This window comes from Cornus florida, unplaced genomic scaffold (genome assembly GCF_030987335.1).
Source record: "Cornus florida cultivar Cherokee Brave unplaced genomic scaffold, ASM3098733v1 CherokeeBrave_3.0.0_Hap2_Chr11, whole genome shotgun sequence".
In the NCBI taxonomy this organism is placed as follows: domain Eukaryota; kingdom Viridiplantae; phylum Streptophyta; class Magnoliopsida; order Cornales; family Cornaceae; genus Cornus; species Cornus florida.
In genome coordinates, this window is record NW_026775581.1 from 65,731,819 (window position 1) to 65,755,601 (window position 23,783).

General features: G+C 37.0%; 2 protein-coding genes across 2 annotated transcripts; both read left to right on the forward strand.

Moving 5' to 3' along the window:
- The first annotated feature begins 902 nt into the window (after positions 1-902).
- On the forward strand, positions 903-8,680 carry LOC132286042 (quinolinate synthase, chloroplastic). The gene is made up of 7 exons (XM_059788297.1): positions 903-2,093; positions 3,248-3,532; positions 5,926-6,144; positions 6,277-6,456; positions 7,106-7,618; positions 8,010-8,171; positions 8,264-8,680. The coding sequence occupies exons 1-7, from the start codon at positions 1,329-1,331 to the stop codon at positions 8,339-8,341; spliced, it is 2,202 nt and encodes a 733-aa protein (XP_059644280.1). The 5' UTR covers positions 903-1,328; the 3' UTR covers positions 8,342-8,680.
- A 1,923-nt stretch (positions 8,681-10,603) lies between these two features.
- On the forward strand, positions 10,604-22,168 carry LOC132286043 (uncharacterized). The gene is made up of 8 exons (XM_059788298.1): positions 10,604-11,378; positions 11,547-11,755; positions 13,344-13,424; positions 13,546-13,632; positions 13,797-13,929; positions 14,025-14,096; positions 15,361-15,498; positions 21,685-22,168. Exons 2-8 carry the CDS (start codon positions 11,558-11,560, stop codon positions 21,798-21,800), a joined length of 825 nt encoding a protein of 274 aa, XP_059644281.1. The 5' UTR covers positions 10,604-11,378; positions 11,547-11,557; the 3' UTR covers positions 21,801-22,168.
- Positions 22,169-23,783: the final 1,615 nt, after the last annotated feature.

The following is a 23,783-nucleotide window of genomic DNA, read 5'->3' on the forward strand; positions in this document are numbered from 1 at the left end:
TTTCTGAATTTAGAAGCTCGTTTTAAGGTTACAGAAAGCCCAACCAAACAGATTACTATTATATATATATGTAAAATTAATTTTAAAAATTCATATATATTATATAGGGCGGGGCCAGACCAGGCGCATGTGCCCCCTAGGCATATGTTGGCTGTGCCCTTGACAGTCTGACTATTCTGTTGACATAAACATAACATAAACACTTTTCGAGAGGTTACTTAATTTGATACCGAATCAAGAATTAAATCTAGATGTAATACTAATTGCAATGAATAGAATATTTCATTAACCAAAATATTATATATATAATATGGAACACTTCTCAATATGCGATAATACACTAGATACCTATGGTGTGTATTTTTCCATGTCAAAACGTGCTATCAATTTTTCTTTTTTTGAGACTTTATCTCCTACGGCGGAGTAGTATTTATTATTGTAGTACAATTGAAACCCACCACCACCAAATCGACATTATTGGTAGATGCACTAAAAATGTAATTCGATTGACCGGTGGGCAATAAAGTTTTCTTATCACTATATTGTAAAAAGATTTTGGACCCACTATATTGTCATGGTCATCTTCTTATAGAAATTTTGGCAGGGCACTTTACACCCAAGCATTAAAATTTATTTTGAAAGTGACTTTTTTAAAGGTGAAATATATAATAAAAATAAAATAAAATCACTCATTTAATTGTATTTAATATAAATAAATAAATAAATAAATATTATTATGTAAAGTAATTTACCCATTTAAGTATATTATTATAATTAAATAATATTTTTATTCGTGCATCGGAAATAATCTTGAATCCATACATACAAAAAGTGTCAAAAAGTGTCTGCGTACATAATTGTATGTTAAAAAAGACTTTCCATTTATGAAGAATAAAAAAAAATTAAGACCAACCAATTAATCGAATACTCCCAAAAAACATAGTCTAGGGTTTCAGATACTATCAGATGCTGTTTCGTCCGTGCCGTGACGAAGACGACGAAGACGACTGCGAAAAGTGGTTTGACTGAGGGTGGTGGGCGGATAACCGGTAAGTCTTGTACCGCTCTTTTTCGCTCGCTTTTTGCTCTTTTTGGCGCGTGAAATCCAAACGTCTCTTACTATGCATTTTCGACCTTCCGTTATTTAAAGGCTCTGCGTCCTCTCTCTTCTTCTTCATCATCATCATTCATTAACACCATCACCACCACCACCACCACCAAGGTCCGCGTTTTAAGGTCACCTTTCTCTCGTTCTAAATTATCTCTCTAGATTCTCTCTCTCTTCTTTCTTCCTTCTCTTCGTCGTCGGCGGCGGCGGCCAATTGCTAATGGACTCTGCAACAGTAGCCATGAGAGCTTCTTCTTCCTCCTTCTTCACCAAATCACCAAACCCTAACCCTAACCCAAATTTAATACCCTCTCGTTTGAATTTCACGTTCTTGAAGGCTCTCAAATGCGTTCAAACCCCAAATTACAAACTCAGTTCTTCTTCCAATCCGTCTCCGTCTCTGAAACCGACTTCTAAAAACCCCAGCTCTTCATTCCCGTGCTGGGCGGTGACGTCTTCTCCATCACGAACCACCGATCTCGCGGAGTGTAAGCTCCAGCGCCTTGTCGCCGAGTTCCAGTCTCTATCCGAGCCCGTCGATCGCGTGAAACGCTTGCTGCATTACGCGAGTCTTCTCCCACCGTTCGACGAATCCTTGCGAGTCATGGAGAACAGGGTTATGGGGTGTACGGCTCAGGTTTGGTTGGCCGCGAAGATGGACGGTGATGGGAAGGTGAGGTTTGCGGCGGATAGCGATTCGGAGATCACCAAGGGGTTCTGTTCGTGCTTGGTTTGGTTGCTGGATGGGGCGGCGCCGGAGGAGGTGTTGGGGTTGAAAACGGAGGACTTGGCGGCGTTGAATGTGGGGTTACATGGACGTGGTAAATCGAGGGTGAATACTTGGCATAATGTTTTGGTTAGTATGCAGAAGAGGACTAAGGCTTTGGTGGCGGAGCGAGATGGGAAGCCGCCCGGCGAGCCGTTCCCATCTTTGGTTGTCACGGCGGATGGTATACAGCCGAAAGGGAGCTATGCTGAAGCTCAGGTGAGCTTTTTTTTTTTTTTTTTTTTTTTTTTTTTTTTTTTTTTTGCTGTTAATTCTGTTTCTGAAAGTTATTTTATGCTTCTATTTGATATTGGAGCTTGATTTACTCTGGTCCTAAATTAATGTTCTTTTGAGTATAACATAAGATGCCACCAAGACAAGGTTATGATCAAACGTGGTAGTTGGGCAGTGAATTTCCCATATTAATAATGAATGATGAGCAGATAATAGATAAATATAAAAAATTTGTCCATGCCCCAGAGTTCGAGTCTTTTAGACTTTCAGAGAGAAGTAATATTGTTGAGTAAAATGAAGTGTAATTCTTGGGACATGCCATCCAAAGTTGAACTTGTTAGATTTGTCTGTGTCGTACACAAACCCAATTCACTTTGAGCTCCAATTTCGCTTTGCAACTTTAGGTACTCATTCAATGTCTAATTGCTGGTATTAGATTGTCAATTGTCTGGATGTACGGTATCAGATTTTAAACTTACTGACTAATGTCATAATTGTGAGTCTGATTTGGTATGAAGTGATACTAGGACATGATATGACACAACAGAACTGAGCTTCTTTGTTTTTTTCTCCTACTTGTCACAGAATAGCAATTGAGAAACCAATTATATTTGTTTATAGAGTGTGTTGTGACTTTTGATTATACTATTTTATGCTCACTTCTCATATTAATAGATCATCTGTATTCTATGGCTAGATCATACTTCACATCTGGTTGCAGTTATCTTAGTACTTCTGTTTTCATGTTTATTTTTTAAAATTTATTTATTTATTTTTATTAGTTGGTACTCACACACATGCCTCCACTGAGCCTCGAACCTTTTTGAGAAGTAGGGGTCTGGTACCGCTAGGCCACTGGCCTGTTGGTTATTATTATTATTTTGAATGGGAAGCACTTCATTAGATATTATTTAGGCAGAATTGACTATAACGTATTGTCTTAATTTAAGTAGGTCATGTTATAAAATGTTCGAAATGATTTAGTTCCAAGTTAAATAATAATAAGTTGTTAGATGTTGAATTAAATGAAACTTTGATACTGAGCTTTCCAGGAGGCATGAACAGAATATATTTTTATTGTCTGATTTGATTATTACTGACTGTTAAAATCCTAAAGTTTATTTGTAGTATGATTGCAGGCAAGATTTTTGTTCCCGGATGAATTAAAAGTTCAAGAACTTGCCGATGTTCTTAGGGAGAAGAAAATTGGGGTGGTTGCACATTTTTACATGGACCCTGAGGTCCAAGGCGTCTTAACAGCTGCACAGAAGCAGTGGCCTCACATCTATATATCTGACTCTTTGATTATGGCAGATATGGCTGTCAAGATGGCAAAAGCTGGATGCCAATTTATCACCGTTCTGGGTGTAGATTTTATGGCTGAAAATGTGCGTGCAATCCTTGATCAGGCTGGCTTCGCTGAGGTATTCCATCTCTTTCCCTTTCATGTCTTTTATTTCAGGATTCTGTGCATTAGAGATGCAACAACTCTGGGCCATCCTGCACCATCTTCAAGCTAACATAGTAGATAGAGTTAGTGAAAGCATATTTTCTTCAGGAATCTTTATGTCCTGTACTTGCCATGATTTACAGTCTGCGTATCCGCAAACACACTGATACTTTTGAAGTTGATGTGAAGTCCATGCAAATGAATGTGCTGCTAATATTTTGCAACTTGATTTTCCTATACATCAATCTCATATCGGAAACCAGGACACTTATGCCTTTCCCTCTCTTAGGTGATACTAGCACTTACTGGCTTAATTTCCATTTGATTTCACAGTAATCCATTAGAGAATTAGGAGGAGCTGCATTTTTTTCTTGCTGACGTTACTTATTTCATTCAAGTTGGATACATGTTCCTTGTACAAATTTTTTTAACTCATTTACTTCACCTATATTGTCACTTTGTTGTTAACACGGCTTACTTTCTAAAAGAATCTGTGGAAAATTTCCTAAGATACCCATTTTCTTGAAAAATGTTGATTCTTGTGCAACAAAATCTACTTCCTAGAAAACTAAAACATCGTTAATCGAAAATGGACAGACTAGTATGAAGTTGGTTCTCTAAGGACAGCTGTGTTTGATCTATCAGATATACCAAACTTGAATCCTTTCTGAATTAGTTGAATATGAACTTATTACACATCTGAATAATTGAGTTAGATATGATCCAATTCATTGACAGGCTCAGGTCATAGTTATATCTATCTGGATGGTTGCCCAGATTTTATTTTTTAATAAACATGATGAATGCAACGCATGAAATGAAGAAGTTTTTGCCATTTGATTGCTATCTCATTGTTGCAAGGTTAACTTCTCTTCTTTGATGTTGGGGATTTTGTTTGCGTGTTTTACTTCTAAAATGCACTTCTAGCTTAGGGCGGCTCAATCCAACCAATAATTTTTCTTATAACTAGTTGCCTTCATGGTTTATGCATGTTATACTACTTGTTCCCTGATGGATGATAAGATAATTAAATTATGAATTGGGATTATGTAGCATTTGTTTCCTGTGGAATATGGAAGAATGAACCATCTCTAACTCTCTAAGAGTATATTCAATCACTAAGAATAAGTTGGTGTTTGAATTTTCGATGGTTTAATGCTTCTACCTGAATTGTTTAAAGTATTATTATGATTGCTGTCATGGTCTGTTGTCATGGTTTGAACACTAGGTTTGTTCTGTAATATATCATAATGAATTATAAGTATGGAGATTCCAGAAGGGTTCTAACTGCAATTTCTACAACTAAGTTGATCTTAAAGGTGTTGGATTACTAAATTTATCTCCCACAAATATTAGTTACTATTACTATCATTATTGTCTTCATCACCATTATTATTATTGTTATTGTAGCTTGCCCTTATGGCCTATGCATGTAGACCATATGCTTGCTCAGTTTGTCCTAACATGGGGTGAAGATACCATTACTTTTTGCCACTTTGCTTTTTGCATGACTTACAAATGGTTAAATTATAGGAAAAATGATACTCTTCTTCACTGGAGTGTTTTTTCCCTAAGAAATATTGTGTTAAATACTAAATAGATAATTAAAAAATTAATTTGGTAAATAAGAAATTGGAAATACAGGTCAGCCTTATGTCACTTGTGTGTAGTTGCTTCATGTGTAGAAAGAATGTGTAACAATTTCCTCCCTTGGACGATTTATGCCTTTTTTCATTACAGTGTCTGTATGATAATTTAGTAGTTTTAATTTACTAGGTAAATAATTTCATTGATTGAGTTAGAATTATGGAAATGGAACACCTCCTTATGCAAGCAATGTTTAGGGATCCTTTTTTGTCAACTTATCAGCATTACAGTTACAAGGAAATTTGTAATTCTAAAATAACATTTTAGGCTATTAGTTACTAGGAGTCGTGGTTGTGAAAGCTGCTTTACAGAATTCTCCCCTCCCGTATGCATTCCACATGAGATTAGAGGGGTTTTTTTTCAATCAGTAAAAACAACATGTTATTACATATTAGTAAAGCTAGTTTCTGTGTATTTTCTTCTTATTAAGTTCTTCCTTAAAACCAAAGGTTCTGATTTGTCTTGTGGATAGGCTTCCTTTATATAAAAACTACTATGGTTTCTGAGAATCTGATGGATAGACAGTTTGTGGCCTTAGGAGGAATTTAAGGACAGAAACTATTTAACTAATGTTGGTACTGAGTGGCTTTTCTACATGAATTAGATAGGAAACTTTTCTTTTTTTGGTCAGAAAATTGATGGTAATTGTGCTATGTACAAGTAAAATGATTCATAGTTTTTTTTCTTCAACGTATCTTGATGGTGGCTATTTATCTGCAGGTTGGGGTTTACAGAATGTCCGATGAACGCATTGGTTGTTCCTTGGCTGATGCTGCAGCTAATCCTGCATATATGGATTATCTTCAGGCTGCTTCCACATCTTCACCCTCTCTACATGTTGTCTACATAAATACTTCACTAGAGACAAAAGCACATGCTCATGAACTCGTGCCAACAATAACCTGCACTTCTTCTAACGTCGTGCAAACCATTCTGCAGGTTGGTGATGCAAAATTTTCTTTCATTCACGTCGTTTGTTGCTTTAATTGCTATGTGGAATCCAGTACCCGTTTGGACATAGTGCTTTTTCTTCCCTGGTATTAATGTGAAGCACATGGCTTCTCTTCCCAGGCATATGCTCAAGTACCTAACTTAAACATATTGTATGGGCCTGATACCTACATGGGTGCGAACATAGTTGAGATGTTACAGCAGATGACTGTGATGACTGATGAAGAAATTGCTGAGATTCATCCGGAACACAACAGAAACTCGATAAGATCATTGCTAAGTCACCTGCACTATTATCAGGTAATGGCATAATATATTCTATGTGCTTTCGTTTAGTAATTTGTAATTGGAATATTTGGAAATATAAAGGTTTCTGTGTTCAGTATTCATTGAAGACTGCGGTAATGCATTTGGTTCCCACTAAGATGATTTTTGATGTTATATCTTTGCCATGGATTTAAGAGTTCTAAAAATAATAGGCATGTGGGGGAGAATCAAGGAAAGAGAAATTGTAAAACTTGGAGACGTGGGAATGATACACTGATCATGGAGTAAAGTTTCAGGAATTGTGAAGGACATGACGAGTTTTTCTCTTTTCTTTTATTTAACTTTCTCTAGTCGAAGGGACCAAACTACCGAAGTGTAGAGTACATGCAAGTATCTCCTGCTGTGCCACATGCAGGGATTTAGAACTGGTTCTAGAGGTTTTGGTTTGATCCTCTGATCCCACCTCTGGGGAGCTACTTGTGTTCATAAACAATTATTAATACATATATAAAGGCCAGATGATTAATACAACACTCATAAGCTGATTATTCTGAGTTATTATTCCACTTTGCTAATTACCATGTCTTTTGTCATTCTCTTCCCCTTAAAGATATTGTTGTATCATGTACACTCATATTTGAATCACCCAATGTTCTTATGAGGCGTAATTTTTCTGTTCTAGGATGGAACTTGCATTGTACACCACCTCTTTGGACATGAAGTTGTGGAGAAGATCAATGAAATGTATTGTGATGCGTTCTTAACCGCTCATTTTGAGGTCCCTGGAGAAATGTTCTCTCTGGCAATGGAAGCTAAAAGAAGAGGAATGGGGGTAGTTGGTTCCACCCAAAACATATTAGATTTTATTAGGCAGAGGGTACAAGAGGCTTTGGATAGAAATGTGAATGATCACCTCCAATTTGTGTTAGGAACAGAATCAGGAATGGTGACTTCAATTGTTGCAGCTGTTCGCAAATTGTTAGGTTCTGCGAACTCAACTGGAGAAGCAGAAGTGAATGTTGAGATTGTCTTTCCTGTCTCATCAGACTCCATATCAAAAACATCAAAGACTTCATCCCTTGGAGTAGGTTTGGGTCAAGCAGGAGAGTTCATGAATGTCCAAGTTATCCCTGGAGTTGCTAGCGGGGAGGGATGTTCTCTTCATGGGGGCTGTGCATCCTGTCCATACATGAAGGTCAGCATATTCTCTTTTGTTACCACATTACCTGCATCCATTTCTTTATCTTAAGGAAAGTCAATCTTTTAAGGAGTTGCTAGCTATTAATGGTTGTAGAATAACTAAATTGCATGTTGCAGTAATATTAATATCTGCAAGAAACTAAAAGTGCAACATCAGTATTTGTTAGTTAATGACTTGCCTGGTCTGGTTGGACATTGAACTGCTGCCTAAATTTTACCTGACCTAATTCTGACCAAACACGAATAATCGACAATTCTTGTGGTTTAACTCTTTAATAATTGAAAGTAGCAGCTTGTAGTTGGTGCATTTCTTTTCGTACTTTTCTCCTGTACTGCACATTCTTTTATAGTTCCATGTGTAAGAGGTGAGCTTTTTATTCTATCAGATGAATTCTCTTAGCTCGCTTCTCAAAGTTTGCCACCACCTGCCCAATGAGAAGCATAGCCTTTCGAACTATGAAGCTGGACGGTTCAGTTTGCGAACCCCAAATGGAAAACTAATTGCAGATGTTGGTTGTGAGCCAATTCTTCACATGAGACACTTTCAGGTTAGTTTCCTCAAAATATTCATTCTTCTCTATAACCAAAATATGGAGCCTTGCAGGTTATTTGATCTGGGTTCTTTGGATCGGTTTTGTAGGCAACAAAAAAACTACCCGAAAAGTTAGTCCATCAAATCCTTCATTGTGTCAATGGAAGATCAACGTCAGCTAGCTAGCGAAGCTGTAAAAAGGTGCTGCTGCTTATTGCATAGGAATCTCTGGTATACACCTTGAGAAGGCCCGGGCCTTCACCCTTCCCTTCCCTTTCAGAAAAGTTACCGTGGTGACAATTTTTGCTTATAGAAGCAATAGATTATATGTTGTAGGCACATTTCATTTTTTCTTTGTTATACTTCATTGTTCACCAAATTGTTAAAATTATAGAAATAATATTGCATTTTTATACAAATGTATAGCTACTATGAATGAATACCCCATGGAGTAACTTAAAATGTTATATAAATTATAGATTTGTATCGTTGATCTAAGAATGGTGAAAGTGGTTCTATTTGTAATATGTTGGTTATTCTTTTTAGAATGGTATGAAAGAAATTGCAAATGAAATTGATGGGTTGTGGTTGAAATTGCAAATGAAAGTGATGGGTTGTTTAAACCATGATCCAAAGGGACAATAATGGCATGATTGAAACATCGTATCGAAATACATCGACTACCACTTACTCACCGGTGAGCAGGTAAATTATGTTTCTAATTTTATTTGAAGGGTCTTCATTTAAGAAGCAAGTACTCTGTTAAGCTCTGCCTACCAGGTTTACTAGTGGATGCAAAAATCTACAAACAACTTTAATCTTTGAAATAATTTGCACTAGTCCCTTGTCAACCAATAAATGTTGCTATTAGACCACGCAATGACCCATGTAGTTAGATCTCAACAGTGCAAATTGATATTGGGTTGCCACCGAGTCAAGTGAGATACATACACATACAATACATGCACAAAAAAATGTAGAAAAAGACGATATGTGTCATAACATGCCGGCCTAATTCCTAGCACTATGCTTCTTGACAAAATCAAAATTCCTAGCACTATGCTTCATTCCTCTAATTTTGTCACTATCTCAATCTTTGTGTTCTCAGCCAAGATTGAGTCCAATAACATCCCTTTATCTCTCTCTCTCCTCTCTTTCTGTACATGAATGTGAGCTAAACTTGTTTGGTTTGTAAGAAAGTAGCGAGGAAGCAATGGAGAGAAGATTTAGCAGAACCCAAGTACCAAATGAAAGCAAAGGGCCTTTGAGTCTGCAAAAGAAGCTAGCAGAGTCACGGCGACCGAGCCAGCAAGCCGTCCCGGACCTCACTGACTTCATGAATGACATGTTCTTCGGGACATTGGACCCGGAGAAGAAATCATATAATTTGACTGGTGGTGGTGGTGGTTTTATGTGTGATGATGATGAAGGCAGCTTTGATGACAGTACAAGGAGCAATAGTAGTAAGTTGACTCAGGAGTGGCTAGACGAAGCCAAGCGCATGGTGGCTTTGTCTCCTTCCCGCGGGTGTGACTCGCCTGCTCGGGTCACTGGGTCGCCAAGGTTTGTGGCGGCTCAGCCCAGATTGTCGGTGTCGACACTTGATCGGAGGGATCCACTGTCTAGGTCTGCTAGAAGGTAATAGTGGTACTCTAATTATGCATCCATGCATGTAGCCCTGACTTTAATTGTGTGTGCATATTGTTTTCTTGTATTATAATTGAGTTGGTGAAATGCATGCAGCCCTCCTGACTCGGTGTGTATATATTGTTTTCTTGCAGTACAATTGAGTTAGTTGATTTAAATTTTCTTGTTTTACCTTTGAGGGACAATGTTTTTCAGGCTGGAAACCTTCTCCACCTTTCGAAATAGAAGATTTTCAAATAGAAAGTGTGAGTTTTATTGCCAAGATAAAACAATATTAGAAAAAAAAAAAAAAAAAAAAATTGTGTTTAAACACAAAATAAAATAAAAATGTTTTTGTAACACCCCTCAATATTGAAGGTGCAAGCTATTGGTACCGGCAACACCACCCTTATTCTGAAGGTGCAACATCTCGAAAGTGATGATGTTGCAAGTTTGAACTTGCATGGTATATTTGGCGATGTCATTAAAGCATACGAAGAAATATGAATTCATACTATTAAAGCGTGTGTTGTAAATTAATAAAATTCTGGCCGTCGAGAATAAAAGAAACTGTTTGGTTTAATTTTGATAATATAATTTTCAAAAAATTAAAAAATAAAAAATTATTTTGGGAAAATAGTTTTTGTAAAAAAAAATTTATCTTTAATTCTCTATTCTCAAAATAGTTCTTATAAAATTAAATTATTGCTGAAATTTTGAAAAATTTTAACTCGACCAAGGAATGATGGAATTCGATAGCGTATTTATAGACTCTCCTATCTTCGAACAAAATTGGGAAATTACAAACATATGCACCATATTCATTGCATGTTTGACAGGGGAGTAATTTACACTCTTTAACTGTTACCTTTCCAACTTAAAAACAGACACAGAACATTGGAAGGCTTAAGCGGAGAAATTCTATCGAAATCGGCAAAGCACAGCCGCAACAATTCTCAGGTATTCGTCGACCCATCTACTCCGGCCACCACCGCCAACATATCCCCTGCTTCGGCCGTCCAAAAGTGGTTCTCCAACATCCTCAAACCCTCCAATCCCACACCACCACCACCTCCCTCCTCCGACCCACCTAAACCCATCATCACCGATCAAAATCCACCGTCCCCAACACTCCCACCTCGCCAATCAACCCATCGCAGGTCCCGCTTCCAGAACGACCCCAATGCAGCTCAGCCACTGGGGATCCTAGTTCCAGTCCCCCAATCCAAACGAACCTTCAAAACCACAGCCGCCGCCGCGGCGCCACCCCTCTTGGACCAACAGTTGCTCTCGCCGCCCAAGATTCTCATCGAATCGGCTCACCGGAGATCGATTTCGTCATCGACGTGTTCGTTTCAGCCGAATAAACCCTTATCGCCGCCGAGGACCTCAGTCGAGTCAGCTCACCGGAAGTCCGTTTCGATTGACAAGATTTCAGTGAAGCCCAGTTCAAATGGGAAGGTATCCAATGTGGTTGATGGGTTTGGTGGTCAAGATCTTAATGGGTTTTTGAAAGAACAGAGGATCAAAATTGGGAAGATTCTGAATGGAGGGCTCAATGCGAAGGCCAAGATTGTGCTCTCGGGACCTTCAAACAGTTGAGAAATACTTATAATTCACTGTTGATTTTGATTTGAGGGACCAATAAGTGTATTCATATTGATGTCCTCTCATCATTGCCTATTGGTCATCTGTTTGATTTTTATTTTGATTGATTATTGGGTTTTTAGAGTGGTATCGAGTTTATTTAATGTTGTGGTTGCAGGTACAAGTTCAATGGCGGCGGCAATTTGCTATGCATGGCTGTTGGAGAATAGAATGAGGATGAATAAGGAGAGAGTTGAGGGTGATGGGAGTGTGGTGGTGATTCCCGTGATGAATTTGAGGAGAGGGAAAATGTGGAAGCAGCGACAGGCTGCTTGGCTTTTTCACCATGTCGGGGTTGATGCTACTGCACTGCTCTTCTCTGATGAGGTACTTGACTTGATTTTTTTTTCTTTTTCCCACTATTGTTTCAAAAAAGGAATTTGGTACATCCAATTCTGGTGTTAAAATTGCCTCTAAATTTGCTCAAGCAGAAGATTCTCAAATAAATAAATAAATGAAAAAAAAAAAAAAAAAGAGAAAAAGAAATGCAGTTGAAAGATGATAATTGATAGACCATATTAGGTGATGATGATGTCAATGTAGTTGAAATGCACATGAAAAGAGAAAATGGAAGTGAGTGTGTAAATGAAGGCTTAATAATTTCATTAATTTACTTTTTCTCTTAGCAGAAATGGTCGAATTTTATCTCTGAAAGTGGTTCTAAATCATAGTCATCACTGTCATAGTGATGCAGAGGGAGTATGACGCATATTATGGATTGGGACGCAAGTAATAGTGTCTTGAATATATATATTTTTTCTTTTGTCGTCATACAACTCTCTCAAATCTTTGGTTGATAAACATCGTTTATACCCAAAATTTGTTAAATTAGTGCTTTAGTTAGTTTTACTGATTTTTAGTCTCATATTGATGATCTAGTATGACAAACAATTTTTATTTTGGTTTTGTGGCTGCTGTCTGTTAGGAAATAGTCTTTTGTTTCTTTAGATAGTTTTTTTACATTCAAGAATTCAATATAAAAACTTACACTCTCAATTTCTCAACAAACTCTTTTTCTCACTATTTGTGGTCAGCTATTAAAATCTTATACGCGAAGGAAACAAATTGAAATTTATACATCTTGCCAGAACACTTGATCCAATCTTGAAATAAGTCTATTTAGCTTAGAATTGTAGAATCTAACTCAGTCAAGTAAATAGCATGAAATAATTGGGTAAAGTCAAGTATCATATCATGAATCTTTTCAATGCTTAGTTCATTCTTTGTTTTCTGTTTTGACTTAGCACTTGACCTTTTATGTTAAAAATAGTCAATCTAAGTTTGAAATGTCTTTTCGTAATAATTGAAAGGATAAAAATGAGAAAGCTTGAATTGGACTTAACAGTAGACCTTTAAACTTCATGTTCTGGTCACAAGTTGTCACTGATCCTTGCAACCTGTCAAGGGCCTTCATATATTGGTAATGACCCATAGCAGCTGCTACCCATGTGAACGATCATACCAACGTCTTTTTCTCAACAATGTCTTTGTCATTTGATTCAATAGTGTTCCCTTAGAAAGGCACATACTTGATAAATACTGATAACTCCCAGATAGAGTATCAGAACCAAAAGATCCATTAGATAGTACATAATTTAGTACGGTTGTTGCTCTCCAGCTCTAATATAAGTGATCTATTTGTTAACTGAAAATGGTTAGTGTTCAATTCAAAGAATTTTCTGGTTTTTCAAGTTTAATCTTTGTATTGTGTTGGTGCAAAGTCACTGAAAAGTTCTCCATATTAGATGAATTAAATGTGAAGTTACGAATAGCATTACGGTGTATTTAACTAAAATTGTTTATGGACAGCCCAATATGGAATTACTGATCTCATGTATTCAGAACTCGGACTTCTTTCATTATTTTAACTAACTGTGAACTGTTTGCTGACGTTGTTCTTGCATTATGGGATCAGGTGGATTTGGAAACACTAATGATGGCTAAGCAGTTAAGCATCCTCATCGTGGGGCAAGATATCCTCAGAACCAATGGCGAGGTTGGTTTGTATTTAAATTTAGACAGTTTGGTTTATTGAAGTATAAGAGCACTTGTTTCTATATTGACTGCATGACCACCGACGATTGATTCTACATGTTCTCTGTTTGTTGCATCTCTAGGTTGGATCTCAGTGCACTGTACTTACTGACAACTACTGTGAAGACTCCTATGACCAACTTCAAACTCCTCTCCTGAAAAAACTTCTGGTAATGGACATTAATTTTGCTCCTTTATACTTTCAGTTAATCTCATTCTGTTCTTTCCAAACAGTGACAAAAGATATTAAGAAAAAAAGGTATAATTTTCCTCCATAATTTAAAATACATTGACTGCCTGTACGTCTGGTCCTGACTATTATCCTGTTTTACAGCTTGCAGGTATTCTATTAGACACACAAAATCTAGATGCATCTGCTAAACTTTCTATGGCTAGAGATGCAGAGGCAGTACTTTTGCTAACAGTTGGCTGTATACCAAATTACCGAAATGCTCTCTATGATGAATGTATGTTTTAATGCTTCTCTTGACCATCACTGGAAAAGTTCCAAATTATTCAAGTATCAGGAAATTAAAGCATCTAAATTTTGTTTTCCTTTCAGTGATGCAAGATCAAAGAGATGCTTCCTTCATAGAAGCTTTGGAGCACAACTATGGGAAGCCTCCTAATGAAAGTAAGCCTATTGATTAAAAGGAATCATGGTTTCTCTTGTATTTTCACTGTCCGATTTGCTTGATTTTGACCTCTACGTGTCACCTGAAATTTCAATCGTTCATTTTTGGTTGGGATGTAGCATGATCAGCATCATCATTCTTGCCTTTATCCCATATGAATAGAGTCGACCACAGGAATTCCATTCTTGCCATTATCCCATTTGAATATTCCCTTTTTTAATTCTTTTCTATTATAAGCCACGAGTACTATTATATTTTATTTCTAATTACTTCGCCTTTTCTTACCGGTGCATCCATGCTGGCACGGAGCCAGCAGAGGCTCCGCGGGGTGGGGGGTACTTTTATGGATATAATTTAGTAAAATTTTGCAAAATTCCTCCCCCTAAAATTTCACCTTTCTAAAAATCCCTCTAAACTTTCCTTTCTTTTCTATTTGACTCCTCCTCTTCTTTTGAAATTTCTTTGATTCCACTCAAAAATATTTTGAATTCCCCTTCTCTAATCAAACCTTAGTTTTTTTTCCCTTCAATTATTATTTTATTTTATTTATTTATTTATTTATTTTTTCTGTATTCTTATTCTTTTTTCTCTTCTTCTTCTTTAAATTTATTACTGCAATTTTATGAACTTAATGTTCGTATTTTATATTTTCAATATATATATATTTTTTACTGGAGCTTTTTTAGCGAACAAAGACATACTATCTGAATCTTGATTACTGCAACTTTATTTTGGTTTGCTGTCTTCTTGCACTATTAGACTATTAGTTGCCATGTTAGTTGGAAAAATATTTTAGTTCATAATATTCAATTTTCCCCCTCTGAAATAATTTACTGGCTCCGTCGCTGCATCCATGGGAATGACAGTTTCTATAAGCCCACTAGGATGATTTATTTTTTTATTTTTTTTAATTTTTTTTTCTAAGTTAAGATTCCTTGATATTGATAAATTACCATCTAATGAGATGTGATACTTAAAGATTATGTAGCCAACCCAAGTGGATGGGATGAGACATGGCTGCTCAGAGATGTTGCAGTAGTTGTTAATTTTGTGTGATATACCTATTGTTAGTTTTATGCTTCATGTGAGTGTAAAAATTTTCTACAACTTTAAGTGTTGGATCTTACCTAAGCCAAGGTTTTATGATAGGAAGGCAATAATCCACTTTCTTGTACATTGGACTCATTTGTTTTTTTAAATCTCTTTGTGCAAATAAAAATATTACATTTTTGTTCCTTTTCACTTCCCATTTGATGATTATAGGTATCCATGGGAGCAAAGCACCAGTAGAGCACAGGATTTCGGAGAGGAAGTCTCCCCATGATGCCATCAGAGAAAATTCAGATAAGCATTCTAATAATGTGAAAAGTGCAAAACCTAACACCATATCACTGAAGTCAGGTAATATATCAGATCGTTACCATTTATAATTCAACAGTAGCTAACCCACTTCATAGAGAAATTTTTATCTTTGCAATCACTATTGTGCAAAGTACTACTGTTTATTTCGGTAAATTCATGCGAGCACATTATGATTTGTTTTTATCTCACATTCATTGATTGGTTAGACTAGAGATTAAGTTGGAAATTTAGTTAATTTTTATTTTTTCAAAGTCATTGTTAAAATAGATGGTCCGTGCACTTTCCAGTCCTCAGTTACTTATTTATTATATTTTTATAATTATTTTGAAATGAGCATGCAAAATGTAAAAATGCCGTTCCCAGTATTCGTATTTCTCCTGTTTAACTTATCAAAAAATAAGAAGGGTATATGCTTGTCTATCCAGTTTGAGTCTTTGGGAAACACTCTTTTTTCGCTGTCTTCATACTTTAGTTTTTCATTCTTTTTATCCTCCTTTTTTGTCAATCATGTGTTTGAGTTTTTGGCTATTGAAGACATTGTTTGTATGCGCTTCTCTTGATAAGCCAAAAATGCACTTAATCTACTTGCTTCTTGTTTCCTTTTTTCTAACTATGCTGCAAATCAAACGTTAGAAGCATGTATAGTTAATGGTTTCTTCAAAAAGGAACAGCAGTGTTATCCATTACTGAGTCTGCAGTGATACTCGTGAAGATTTAACAATTGTTACAATATGAGGCAAATAAATTTTTCCTTCAAAAAACAATAAGATTGGAGCTTTGACTCTGTAGTTTCTCTTAGAATGGGTTTATGGGTAGACTTTGTTTATCATTTGTATTACACATGCTGAGGAGCACATCTGGAGTGGACAAGTTGTTTTAGGGGTTGGATTGGTTTTTTTAGGATCTAGGCAGTAATTGCACTTATGCGGAGGAGCCATGTCCATGTCAAGCACTGACATTTCTTGGACATACCTGGAATTACATAATTGGATGCGTCCATAATTCATGATTAATTTCATAATTTCAGACATTAATAATGAAAACAGTAGATACGCCTACGCCTTGGCCCAAAGCCTAGGGGTTTTAGGACTTTGCAAACCACGCTCCATAAATATGCTGTTGGCAGAGAAAAAGAGTCCTCGATTGTCACAATTTCAGGGGATGTCATCTGTCAAGTCACAAGGATGAAATATAGGGCATCCTGAGTGTGCCTTAAGTCAGAGTCCAAAATCCACATAAGCTGCCATTTCAGTGCCATATGGCGAGGTGAAAATGTGCCACGTGTAGTAAGGGAGTGATATACTTACTATAAGGAGGAGAAAAGGAGGAATCATGTAGATACATATTCAAACACCAATGCATAGAAAATTCCTAAAGATATTCATTCATACTAATAGTACCAAATATGATTTAAGAACTAGGATGTATCACCTTCTTTTTCTTTCATCTTGTTCTTTATCCGAAACTTATGCTTTGAATTTTTTGAGTTAATCCGGAAGCAAGCATGTGATAAAACCCTAGGATTGAGGTAAGATTCCTTTATTCTTTACGTTCACAAATCAAGATCTCAATCTACTGATTGAGCTTCTTGTCAAGAAGGCAACCTCTTGGTACCATTACTCTTTAAAATAATTGCTGCATCCCGTTTGTGCAAAAAATCTTAGGGGGCATTTGAACGTGGTGACAATGACATCTAAAAGCAGTAAATGACTAATTATCTCATTTCAGATTTCTTTTCCTATGGAATTGAATGTGTAGGCAAAAAATGTAGTGACTTCAACAAGATGCATCTTGTTAGCCTCCAGAATGATCCTCTTCAGGATTGGAGTTTGATCTAGGAACTTACCAGTTAATGCATATTATCATAAACAAAAGTTGAAGTCAAAATTTCAATAATATTTTAAGTTAACCAAAAATATATATATATATGTGAAAGTTTTAATGTGATGAAAGGGAGAGAGGAGAAACCAGATGGAGCAGAGCAAAAATGGTGGAGGCGCAACTCTGTATTTTCCATATATCAACCCTAAAACATAAAAGGGTATATATACTATACAAGAAAGGCCTATTTACATAATGGCCACAAACCCTATATCTAATTACAATTGGACCCCAACATAAATGCATATATACATATAATTGTTCTAACACTCTCCCTCAAGCTGGAGAATATATATCGTATAATCCCAGCTTGGAACAAATTGTTTTTAATCGATTTTGACCAAGAGCCTTAGTAAACATATCAGCTAATTGATCTTCAGACTTCACAAATGGAGTAGAAATGTTCCCACTCAATATTTTCTCTCGAGTGAAGTGACAATCAACTTCAATATGTTTGGTTCTTTCATGAAATACCGGATTGGATGCAATGTGAATTGCTGCTTGGTTATCACAGAACAATGGAATAGGAGTCTTGATTATTAACCCAAGTTCCTCGAGAAAATGTTGTATCCATGTTAACTTACTAGAAGTATGAGCCATCGCCCTGTACTTTGCTTCAGCAGTAGACCGTGCTACCACTGTTTGCTTTTTACTTTTCCATGTAACAAGATTTCCACCAACAAATGTGCAGTAGCCTGTAGTAGATCTCTTATCTGAGGGAGAACCAGCCCAATCAGCATCTGTGAAATCTTCCACCCTAAGATGTCCATTTGGTTTATATAGCAATCCAAAACCTGGAGCTTGCTTAAGGTATCGGATAATCTAAAGAACTACATTCCAATGCGGCATCATAGGAGATCCCATGAACTGACTTACGACACTAACTGCATATGAGATATCCATCGAGTGATAGTGAAATAATTTAATTTCCCAACAAGTCGTCGATATCTGCCAGGATCATCAAATAGATCACCCTCATCTGACAAGAGTTTTGTATTTGGATCCATAGGTTCATCAACAGGACGTCCACCCAACATACCTGTTTCTTCTAATACATCCAATACATATTTTCTTTGAGATAAACTTATACCTTCCTTGGATCTAGCAACTTCAATACCCAAGAAATATCTGAGTTGACCCAAGTCTTTAGTGTGGAACTGATTTTGTAGAAACAACTTCAATTTAACAATACTTTCAAAATCATCACCTGTGATCACAATGTCATCTACATATACCACAAGGAAAATGAAACCAGCTTTAGTGTGCTGGTGAAACACCGAATGGTCTGTCTGACATCTCTCAAGACCAAATGCTAATGCTGCCGAAGAGAACTTTCCAAACCAAGCCCTTGGAGATTGCTTCAATCCATACAGGGCCTTCCTAAGGCGACAAACGGTATGACGATACTCCCCCTGAGCAACAAACCCAGGTGGTTGCTCCATATAAACTTCTTCAACTAAGTCGCCATGTAAGAAAGCATTTTTCACATCTAGTTGAAACAACGGCCAGTTACGATTGGCAGCAATGCAAATAAGGATTCGTATAGAAGAAATCTTTGCAACTGGGGAAAAAGTCTCATCATAATCAACACCATAAGTCTGGGTGTACCCTTTTACAACAAGACGAGCTTTCAAACGCTTAATAGAACCATCGTGGAGATATTTGACAGTGTAGACCCACTTACAACCAACCGGTTTGGAACCAGGAGGTAAGGGAACAAGATCCCATGTCCCATTATGATGAAGAGCATCCATTTCATCGATCATGGCTTGTCGCCAACCGGGATGAGAAAGAGCATCCTGCAAAGTCTTGTGAACAAGTATAGCAGACAGTTGGGATAAAAAACAAGATAAAGTGGGTGAAACATGATTATATGAGACAAAGTTAGAAATAGGATGTGCAGTAACACAAGATCGAATACCTTTGCGTAAGGCAATAGGAAGATCATCAACAGTAACATGAGCCTCAATAGAAGTAGACAATTGGGGGGCTGCTACTTGTGGTCGTCTACTATACACTTGAAGTGGCGGTGACACTGGAAATGGTGGTGGTGTGACAGACTCTAATGAAGTAAACACAATTGGTAACGGAAGCAACAAATCAGTATTTAAAGATGAACCATAGGCAGAGAAGTAAGGAGTGTCCTCAAAAAAGGTAACATCCATACAGACAAAAGCACGACGAGTGTTAGGGTCCCAACATTTATAACCTTTTGGAGTCCGAGAGTACCCAAGAAAGACGCATTTAATGGCACGAGGAGACAATTTATCATTACCAGGATGTAATATGTGAGCAAAGCGCACACACCCAAAAACACGAGTAAATGCAAATAACGTTCGAGTAGGAAAAACAAAAGAATAAGGGCATTTCCAATTAAGAACAGAAGATGGCATACGATTAATTAAATAGCAAGCAGTTAAAACAGCATCGCCCCAAAATGGCTTTGGAAGATGCATATGGATCATTAAAGTCCGAGCTATTTCAATTAAATGCCTATTTTTCCGTTCTGCTACGCCATTTTGTTGAGGAGTATAAGAGCAAGAAGTTTGGTGCAAAATACCACGAGACTCACAAAATGTGGAAATAGCACCTTTGACATATTCCATAGCATTATCAGATTGTAAAATTTTTATAACACAGCTAAATTGGACCTCAATTTCTTTAAGAAATAATTGAAATATGGAAAAAAGTTCAGACCGGTCTTTTATTAAAAGTAGCCAAGTCATCCTTGAATAGTCGTCAACAAAGATAACAAAATATGAAAAACCTGAATTACTCACATGACGCGCAGGATCCCAAATGTCAGTATGTACCAATTTAGCGATTAGCAATACGTGGAGGAAAAGACACTCTATGGTGCTTACCCAATTGACATGACTCACAGTCTAAAGAAGACACCGACTTAAGAAAAGGCTGAGTGCTTGAGTCAATTGACTCACAAATAATAAATTAAAAGGAAATTGTGGAACCAATTGAACAGAAGATAACGAGAGGGAAGTAGTAAGTTTAACAGTGCCCTTACCAATAATGGGACATGTTCTACCATCTGCCAAAGTAACAAAAGATGAGAAGCTAAACTTGTGAAAATTAGAAAGTATAGACTCATTACCCGTTAGATGGATAGAGGCCCAAGAGTCAAGAACCCAAGGGGAGGATGAACTCTGGGCATCTGAAAAACATTTAATATGACCTGACTGGGCAAAGGTAGCAAAAGCAGAAGAGTCTGACATGATGAATCGAGAAAAGAAAAAAAAAAAACACTTACTGTCCCGAGAGAAACCGAAGAGAAACAAGCAAAAAAAAACTTCAGTACCAAAGAAAGCAGAACAGCACAGACCCGGATCTCAAATAGGGCGGATCTCAAACGGGCCGGATCCATAAAATGAGGTTGAACCAGAATCAGATCTCTGCAAACCTGGTTTTAGTAAACCAAGGTTGGGATAGCTTCACACCTGTAGCCAAACACGTCTACAAATCCGGTTTGTGTAAACCTGGATCAGGAAAGCATATCCTTGTTTGGGATAGCTCCACACTTGCAACCAAACACGTCTATTCTTCTCCGCGGTCAGCGCCGACGAGAACAGAAATCTGCTACCGACAATAAATTCAAGCAACCGGGGTTCGTAATAGAGAATCGAGGCTAGTACACGTAGCGGCAACGGGCAACACAACTCTAGCTTCAGATCTGAGGACTACGGACCAGAGCTTCGGCGAAGAACAGATTCAACCGTCGGCGAAGAACAGATCTACACCTCTGCAACTGGTCGTGTAAGAACAGAAGATGGAAAAAAAACTAGAAGGAACTCAATCTCTCGATGATCACGAAGCCAACACACAGGCACAACAATGACACCCTCTTCGCGCAAACAGTGACGAACAATTCAAGGTTGAGATCGGTGCTCTGATACCATGTGAAAGTTTTAATGTGTGATGAAAGGGAGAGAGGAGAAAGCAGATGGAGCAGAGCAAAAATGGTGGAGGCACAGCTCTGTATTTTCCATATATCAACCCTAAAACATAAAAGGGTATATATACAATACAAGAAAGGCCTATTTACATAATGGCCACAAACCCTATATCTAATTACAATTGAACCCCAACATAAATACATATATACATATAACTGTTCTAACAATACACACACACACACACATATATAGTAAAGTTGAAGTGGAAATCATTCTTCTGGAGTTTATTTTGAGAAACTTCATAGTTTCTACCTTCTCCAAGTGTATCTGCAACCTGAGATCTTCCTCACCCCAAATAAAAAAACAAATATGCATCGTTTATTTGGAAAACCATTTAGCTGATTCTAACAAATAAAATTCAATTTTGTTCTTGCAGCTAAAGATAAACCAGTTCCCGCACAAGCACCTGCAGCACCACCACCAAAAACAACTGATGCTTCTCGTGGGAAAAACAAGTTCTCATTGGCAAAGTGGTTTGGCTTCGGAAAATGATCAAAAAGGAATTTTTGCATACTATTGAGTGTATCAGTAGATGTGGCTGATGTTTTAGGAAAGATGTTTTAGGAAAGAAACAGTCATGGTTTGCAATCCTATTCTATTATTATTTTTCTCTCAAATAATAATGCTGAGAGTAGAATTAGCCACCATAGTTGACATAAACTTATGTATGTGTATGGCTTTGTTGATCTTGTTTCTATTCTATTAAACGAAGTCCCATCCGTTGCAAAACGGAAAGAGTATCAGAATTGTTTCTATGGTAGGATTTCTCAGTTTTTCTACCCGCAGAAACCAGCTCCACCATGTGTGTGTTTGTGTGAGAGGGATTCCCCAGAAATGATATGGTTAATTTTTGTGTATAATGCTAGTTGGTGAAAGTTCTGAGAGCACAATTTTAATTTGTACAACTCCATTTGAAAAGTTGGATTTCATGCCTTCAGATATATATATATATATATATATATATATTTTATTTATTTATCTATTTATTTATTTTATTTTATTTTTGAAAAGCCTTCTTTGATTGGCAACCATTACAAGGTGGTAGACAATATTTCTTCAACTTGAATATGCCTAGGCCTCCATTGCCTTGAAAAGTGATCCGGTAAAATTGGCTTACTCAATTTGAGAGTATGACTATTATTATATACAAGTGAAAAATTACAAATATAGAAAGAGAATAAAAATCAAATCGACAATAAAAATCAAATTCCTAAACAAAAGGCTAAACATAAGCCTATAATGAAGACCCAATAACTCTGCTACAATCATCGAGTCAATCTATAAATATGATTTCCAACACTCTCCCACAAGCTGGAGCAAATATGTTGACTAAACCCAGCTTGACTATTGAAGACTGAAAAAGAGAAGGCCCAACAGACTTTGTGAACACATCTGCAATCAGTTCTGAAGAGGGAACAAAAATAGAATTAATGATACCTGATCTAACCTTCTCTCGAATGAAGTGAATATCTACCTCAATATGTTTCGACCTTTCATGTAACACAAAATTAGAAGCAAGCATAATGGTTGATTTATTGTCACAAAATAACCTTGAAGAACCTTTCTCTACAAGACCCAACTCTCCCAAAATTGATTGAAGTCAAAGGAGCTCACAAGTACCTTGAGCTATAGCTTGGTACTCAGCTTCAGCAGAAGATTTGGAGACAACAACTTGCTTCTTACTCTTCCATGATATGAGATGATTACCATAGAAAGTACAGAAGCCAGAGGTAGATCGTCTATCTGTCTTACATCCAACATAGTCTACATCAGTAAAGCATGAGAGTCTGGACTGATTTCTTGAGGCATAGAACAGACCAAGGCAAGGGCATGACTTAAGATACCTCAAAATATGGTAGACTGAATCCATATCACCCTAGTGTGGTTGAGCTACCTGGGCCCAAATGACGCTGTGGAGGTACTAAGGGTCAGGGACAGTAGCTAATCCTTCTCTCGTGTCGCTGTGGAGTCACCAACGGACGAGTTATATTAATAGTTTGAAAAATGATGGATTTGGATTTTGAAAATGGGGAGCGACATACATGGCATTGCATTTCATGGCAAGAATTTGTTTCATTATGACTTGAGCTTGTGTTGTAATTTTTTACCGGTATAGTATGACCTCGTTGCTTTATTTCCATTCATTGTTTGGATTCACGAGATTACAAGAGGTGTGTCTTAGGCACCATTTACTGAGCAAAATTTGCTCACCCCTTATATTTAACATTTTTCAGGTCATGAAAAGAAGGTGGCGGATGATAGTCCACCACAAGCTTGATGGGGTGCTTGAAGATTATTTTTGTTATCTTTTGTATCTTGAGCCATCTTTTGTAAAAGTTTCATTTTGGAATGTATTTAAGCTAGCAATCATGGCCTTGTGCCTCAACTATGTGCCTTAGCACCATTATGATGTAAATTGAATTAAATGTGAAAACTATGTATGCTCTTTCATTTGAAAAGTATTATGACGATGTT